At 52.8% G+C, this 6,785-nt stretch overlaps 1 protein-coding gene across 4 annotated transcripts; it reads left to right on the plus strand.

The window, feature by feature from the left end:
• The first annotated feature begins 330 nt into the window (after window positions 1–330).
• MIS12 (MIS12 kinetochore complex component) lies at window positions 331–6,581 on the plus strand. 4 transcript variants are annotated; one of them, XM_007502489.3, is made up of 3 exons: window positions 331–463; window positions 2,273–2,868; window positions 3,091–6,581. In XM_007502489.3, the coding sequence occupies exons 2-3, from the start codon at window positions 2,320–2,322 to the stop codon at window positions 3,202–3,204; spliced, it is 663 nt and encodes a 220-aa protein (XP_007502551.2). In that variant the 5' UTR covers window positions 331–463; window positions 2,273–2,319; the 3' UTR covers window positions 3,205–6,581. The 4 variants fall into 4 exon arrangements, with proteins under 4 accessions (XP_007502551.2, XP_056664068.1, XP_001374390.3 ...); XM_001374353.4 differs by lacking the exon at window positions 331–463 and adding an exon at window positions 621–804; XM_056808090.1 differs by having other exon boundaries at window positions 2,273–6,581.
• Window positions 6,582–6,785: the final 204 nt, after the last annotated feature.

A 6,785-nucleotide genomic window follows, 5' to 3' on the forward strand; every position in this document is an offset into this window, starting at 1 on the left:
GGAGCCTCTTTCCGGGCCGCGCGGCCAATGGGAGGCCTCCGGTGGGCATCACGACCCTCCCACTTCCAGGAGGCCGCCCCCGAGAGCTACCAGACCACGTCGAGAGCCGCTCGGACGAGCCAATCAATGCTCTCCCATACTTGCCGCTCCACCTCGACCCTGTGGGGCACCAATCAGCACTGCCCAACTGGAACACAGCCTCAGCCAACCAGGAGATCGTTTTCCTCCCGCCTGGGTCCCACTAGCGGAGTCAAACGTCCGTCAGGAATGGCTCTCATTCATTGGTCGTAGCCGGACTCCGATGGAGACTGGGCGGAGCATGAAGGCGGGACAGGACGCGGCGTCAGGAATCGCTGCCCAAGTTTGAAAGCGACGCCCGGCGCGAACACGCGGGCTTTCTGTTTGGGGTGGATCCGGATCCGGAGAGCAGCCGAGTCGGCATTACCGCCATCGAGACGTCACGGTACGTTCGGGTGGGCAAGGGTGCTGTCTGCGAGGCGGCAGAGGGACCTGGACGGCAGGGTCTGGGCGGACGTGCGGGCAGGGAGCGCTTGGACTGCTCTCCCAAGATGCATTGGGGTGGGGTGGGGGTGGGGGTGGGGGTGGGAGGGCGGAAGGCCCCAATTCCCGAGGCGGTGCTCCCAGGGTGCACCAGGTGGGCCGCGCAGCCCCCTGGGACTTGGAGTCCGCCCTCGCTTTCTCCCCTTCCTTCCTCCTCCTCCGAAGAAACCCATAGGGCTAGGTTTTCCGGAAGTCCCCGTGTCCCCTGAATGTCTGTTGGAGCCCCCGAACTCCCCCTGGCAGGTGGGCCGTGAAGTTGAGGGGCTGGGGGAGGGGGGGCGGTTGCACTGAGGGTCCTGGACTTTATGGTAGAGCTCTCTTACTTGCAGGAAGAAAGGGGCTGGGCTAAAGCAAGTCATTTCTAACGGTGGAAGTTGGGAGGCTGAGTCCCCTAGTGGGGATCTGGAATGGAATTGTGGACCATTGCTGGAATGGGGTACCGTGCCCCGGGGGAATGTGGAAGGACTGGAGGGGTGGAGGAATCCAGGGAGTTCTCTCATTTGGTTTTTGCCACGTTCTGGTCCCATTTTATCCCCATTGCATGGGCGAGGAAACTGAGGCTCAGAGATGATAAACTCCTTGCCCAAGGAATCAATTGGGGAAGAAAGCCCTCAGGCTCTCCTAGGAAACCTCCTGAAAACAGGAAGGGGTAATGCTGGTTCCAGGTTTGCAGCTGAGACCAAAACTTAAGTGTAGCCCCCAGGAGTTAGGGCGAAGTGCCCAGGCTTAGCCACTGCCCCCAGACCAAGCAGAGCCTGGCCGCATCACCCAAGAGTTGGGGAGGGAGTGGAGTGCGACCCAAGCCCAAAGGCCTCCAAACTAAAGCTGGAGAGGGAAGTGAGCGAAAGCAGATGCCGGGGGGAGTGTGGGAAAGCTGTGGATTGGGGGAGACCCAAGGGGTGCCCCCAGGAGAAAGTAAGCTTCAGCTGAGCCCCCAAAAGGCAGCCAGTAGGCTCACATGGAGTCAGCAGATTTGAGAATCTGCCCTTGGAGCCATGGTGCTGCCTCTGCCGTTGAGGGCCCTTGCAGTGCCCGACACAGGGAGGGCAATGTCCTACAGCCTGGTACAGCGGGCTTCATGCCGGACCTGGGGTCACCACGGGCGCAGCTGGCACTGAACTCTCAGGACCTCCGTCCCTCAGGCAGCGATGCCCCCCCCCCCCCCCAGGTGCCTTGCAGTTCTGTCCAGGGGATCGACTGGGTGGAAGTCTAGAACGCCACTGGAGGTGGGTTGTGACCTTTCCCCTCACACCTCCTGGATGCTTTGGGTGAAAGCTCTGCCCTCAGATAACTTCATGTGATGCAGTTAGTGGGTGCCATTCCAGTGCCAACCTTGGCACCAGCGGCCCAAGGAGAACTAGCTCCGTAGGGTTTGGAGATGGGCGGGCGTGGATGACAGGAGGTCAGAGGAAGGCTGAGGCTGGGCTAGCCGAGAACACGGAACAGAGCTTTAACCCTGGAAGGAGTTGTGGGCCAGGGAAGATCCTGGTGGCCGAGGAGCCCCCATCTGGGACGTTCCAGAGAGCTCTGGAGTGGATCCTGGACTGTGTGAGGGAGGGAGGCCCAGAGGAGTTAAGGGCCAAGCCAGCCTCACAGCCCCACGAGGGTTCGTGGCAGCTTCCCCGTCCTACCTGGATGTCACCTGTGCCAGCGTCACAGTGAGGCCGGGCTCCTCTTGTCTTTCGCCCACGACGCTTTGCTTTTCACCTAGATCCAGAGAGCAGGCGTTCAGCACCGCGCGGCCCTCCTTCAGCCAAGATGTCCATCAACCCGATGCTGTACGAGACCCAGTTTTTGGGGTTCACGCCCCAGACGTGCATGCTCAGGATCTACATCGCCTTCCAGGACTACCTGTTTGAGGTGATGGTGGCTGTGGAGAAAGTCATCCTGAAGAAGGCCGCCAGCCTCCCGGACGGCGGCATGAGCGCTGTCCAGCTACGTGGCAGCACCGAGGCGTTCTTGCGCTTCATGAGGGAACGCTTTGACCGCCTCTTTGTCAAGATGGAGCAGGTGTTGTTGCAGCTGGTCCTGAGTATCCCCCCAAACGTCCTTCTGCCTGAAGACAGGTGCCACGAGAAGTACCCCCAGAGCAAGGAAGAGTTGCCCCTTCTCCAACAGGAAATAGGGCAGCTGCAGGCCCAGTACAAGGCGGAAGTTGGGGCCAAGCAGGCCCTTCTGGCAGAACTCGAGGTGCAGAAGGTGGTTCAGGCCCGGCTGAAAAAGACTCTGCGCTGGTTTGATGGGCTCGGAGATGCCCACGGTCTCGTCGGCCTTGGGGAGATGACGGCCTTCCTCATCCAGCACTCGGTAAGGCTGCGCAGCCTCACGGAGGACATTGCTGATAAAAGCAAAAGGGTGAAAATGCAGTCATCGGGGAGCCCCAGTTTCTGAGACGAGGGGTGGAATCGTGGTGTGGGGGTGGGGGCAATGCCAGGGGTCGGGCTCTGCCTCCAGCACTGCAGTGGTTCATCCAGAAGCCTGGGCGCGGGGCTCCCCAGCTGCCTGCAGCGCCTCTTCCCTTCTCCTCAGGACTGCCGAGCACCTTGGACGAGGCCGCCTTCTGCCTCTGAGACGTGGGCCGCATCTGCAGCTCGGAAATTTGGTTCCGAGCTGAGCCGAGGGAAAGGCGGCCAGCCTAAGTAGCTCAGCAGAGGGAGGCCAGACTGGTGCGAGGGATCGGAGAGTGTCCGTCCGCCAGGCAGCTGCTGAGCACGTGTTTAGGGCCACACGTGCCGATTTCTTGGGATGGAGGAGCTTCGGAAAGGCCCCTTTGGGGTCCGATGCCCAGACCGGAGGGGCTCCAGCTGGCCAGTGGTGACTCCTCGTGGAACAGCTGCCCTGAGGCCAGGGCCGGCCACCCGGATTGGCAGGTCAGCTTGGGTTCCAAAGCAACACTTGAACCAAAGTGAGCTCTACTCCAAAGGAGGACTTCTTGGGCTCTCTGTCACTGGGTCGTTGAGCTCGTCTGTGATGCACAGGCTTTGGGAAGAACAAGAGCCTCTCTGCCCGGCCCGGTTCTTCTCTTCCCACTTAGCATTATGCTTTCAAAGAACTACTTCCTGCCTGCGTGCTCTAACACGAAGCAGGGCAAAAAAGCTGCCTTCAGATTGGCCAGCCGGCAACATCAGCGGCAGGGAAAGAAGTAAGACTCCACGTGTAGGAAGGAAATCGGGGCGAGCAGCGGGAAGGAGGCTAGGAGGTCTGCTGCCACCTCGGCCAACAGGCTTGTCTGCTTGTAAACATTCTGCCGTTCTCAACCGCACTGGCAAGATGCTGGCCGGCCTTCACAGCATCCAGGTAGCGGTCTTCTTATTGAACTAGGCGTGCTTCGGAGGGTTTGGGAAATAAATTCTTTAAAAAGCCCCGAGCTGCAAATGCAGACTGATGAAAGAAGGGGGGGGGGGGGCCCTGAGGGAAGCTGGGGGAGTTTGGGCCTGAACATCATCTGAGGTGCACATCTCTCATCTGCCAAGGAATCCCGAAAGCTTCCTCTGAACTTGCTCCATTCCTGGGGAAAACGTGAATCGGGACTACCAGCAAACCCTCTCTGACGCCTTGCAGAGACTTCTCTGTCAGGGAGGCTGCACGTGGAGGTCTGAAACAGATAGGAGGAGATGGGGGTGGGCGCTTGGGGGGCCTCCGATCAGGAAAGGTCTCCTAGGAACTAGCGTTGGAGCCAAGGCCTGTGAGGGGAGGGCACAGCCAGTGCAGTCGGGAATGAAGGGCCACGTAGGAGGGCCGATGCAGCTGAACAGGAGGAACAGCTAATGTTCGTGAATGACTAGTGAGGCAGCCAGAGGCTGAGTTTGAGGAGAACCGAGAAAGGTTCTTGGACAAAGTAAGAAGCAGCTGGAACCATAGAATGGAGCTGAGAGAAAGCATAGGAATTGTGACTGGGTTTGTTTCCCAAAAAGGTTTAGGGAAGCACTTAGGGTGGAACACCCACAAATGGTTCAAGAAGCAAGGCCAAGCAGTAGAGTTTGATGTTGGCATTTCTGCCACAGCCAAAACAGAATCACCTGTGTTCCAGGCATGGGCTGATCTTCCTCCTGGAGAACTAAGGGCCTCAGAGGGTGCCTGTCCATACTCTAGCTTGTTAGGGAGAAAGAGACAAAGACTCCAACTGGTGGGGAGGGAGAGGGAAATCAGAGTTCTGAGAAGAAGAGATTTCGCCCTTGCCTGGATGTTGGAGAATGGAAGGGAGCAACCAAGAAGAGGAGAAGGAAGAGGATCAGAGCTGGCAGAAAGCCACTGGTTATCCCAAGCATCTGCTAGAGTACAATCAGAGTTCACTTGTAAACAGTAGAGGAAGAGGAGGAGAGTGGGAGTCCATCATTCCCTATTTTTTCTTTTTATTGTACTTTTCCATGGTTACATGATTTGTGTTCTTTCCCTCCCTTTTCCCCCTCCCCCCTTCTAGAGTTGACAAGCAATTCCACTGGGTTATACATGTATTATCACTCAATAGCTATTTCCATATTATTCATTTTTGTTATGATCATTTAAAAACCAAAACCCCACATCCAGTAGCCATAAAAATCAAATCTTTTCCTTAAATGTGTTTTTTGTAAACAACATATAGTAGGATTCTGGTTTTTAATCCACTCTGCTATCCGCTTCTATTTTATGGGTGAGTTGATTCCATTCACATTCAAAGTTATTGACCTCCATCTTATTTTCCCTGTTTGTTTCCTTTCACTCCCTCCTCATCAGTGTTTTGCTTTTTATCACCCCACTCACTTTCCCCTCCCTCCAATGACTTTCCCCTTCCCTTGTCTTATTCCCCTAGATAGATAGAATACTGTGCCCCAATGAGAATATTTGTTTTTCCCTCTGAACCAGTTATGATGAGAGCAAAGTTTAAGCATTGCATGTCACCACTCTTATCCTCCCCTCTCCATAATGGTTTTTACACCTCTTTATGTTATAGTTTATCCCATTATGTCTCTCCCTTCCCTTTTCTCTCATTGCAATCTTTTTTGCCCCTTGATTTTTTTTTACATATCATATACATACATATAATATCACACATATTTCATATTGTTGCATTTACATACACATCATTATACATCATATGCATCATAACTTCATAATCCACTTCCCCACCATCTTTCTAAGTATATTCCTTCTATCTGCTCTACTACTAAGAATAATTTTTTTTTTTAACCCTGACCTTCCATCTTGGAATCAATACTGTGTATTGTTTCCAAGGCAGAAGAGTGGTAAGGGCTAGGCAATGGGGGTTAAGTGACTTGCCTAGGGTCACACAGCTGTGAAGTGTCTGAAGCCAGACTTGAACCCAGGACCTCTTGGCTCTCAATCCACTGAGCTACCCATCTACCCCCACTAAGAGTAATTTTTACAGATATCTTCTTTCCTTATAGAGATACATACAATTTGACCTTAATGAGTCTCTTAAATTTTCTCTTATTTACCTTTTTAGGCTTCTCTTGGGTCTCATGTTTGGACTTCAAATTTTTTATTCAGATCTAGCTTATTCCCGAGGAATGCTTGGAAATCTATGTTAATGCCCAATCCCCGCCCCCCCCCCCCCGAAAGAATATACTCATTTTTGCTGGATAGGTGATGGTGACCCTGGGTAGTAAACCTAGATCTCTTGCCTTTCTGAATATCATATTCCATGCCTCCCAATCCTTTCTTGTAGAAGCCCCTAGGTCCTGTGTGATCTTGGATGTTTGAATTGTTTCTAGTTGCTTTCAGTATTTTCTCCTTGGCTTGGAGGCTCTTGAATTTAGCTATTATATTCCTGGAAGTTCTCATTTGAGGATTTCTTTCTGGAAGTGACCTGTGAATTCTTTTAATTTCACTTATTTTCTTAGGTGATATCTGGGCAGTTTTCTTTTATAATTTCTTTTTACTAAATGATGTCCAAACTTTTTTTTTTTTTTGATCATGGCTTTCAGGCAGTCCAAGAATTCTTAAATTGGCTTTCCTGGATCTATTTTCCAGGCCAGCTGTTTTTTCCCCCCAATAATCAATTCCACGTTTTCTTCTGTTTTGTTGTTGTTGTTTTGAGTCTTGATTTCTCATGAAATAATTCATTTCTAGTTGTTCAATTCTAATTTGTACGGCCTGATTTTTCTCCAACAACTTTTGGGTCTCGTTTTTCATTTCTTTGATTTCTCTTCCCCACTTTTCCTCTGCCTTTCTTAATTGGATTTGAAGTCTTTTTGGAGCTCTTCTAGAATCTGTGTCCAACCCAC

Source organism: Monodelphis domestica, chromosome 8, assembly GCF_027887165.1.
Source record: "Monodelphis domestica isolate mMonDom1 chromosome 8, mMonDom1.pri, whole genome shotgun sequence".
In the NCBI taxonomy this organism is placed as follows: Eukaryota; Metazoa; Chordata; class Mammalia; order Didelphimorphia; family Didelphidae; genus Monodelphis; species Monodelphis domestica.

Excerpts from the sequence above, each read along its gene's own strand:
- MIS12 (XM_001374353.4), top strand. The coding sequence starts at position 771 with ATGTCTGTTGGAGCCCCCGAACTCCCCCTGGCAG. Across the intron at positions 805-2,272 it reads CCCCGAACTCCCCCTGGCAG|ATCCAGAGAGCAGGCGTTCA; the intron begins GTGGGCCGTGAA and ends CTTTTCACCTAG. Across the intron at positions 2,869-3,090 it reads CCTTCCTCATCCAGCACTCG|GACTGCCGAGCACCTTGGAC; the intron begins GTAAGGCTGCGC and ends CCTTCTCCTCAG.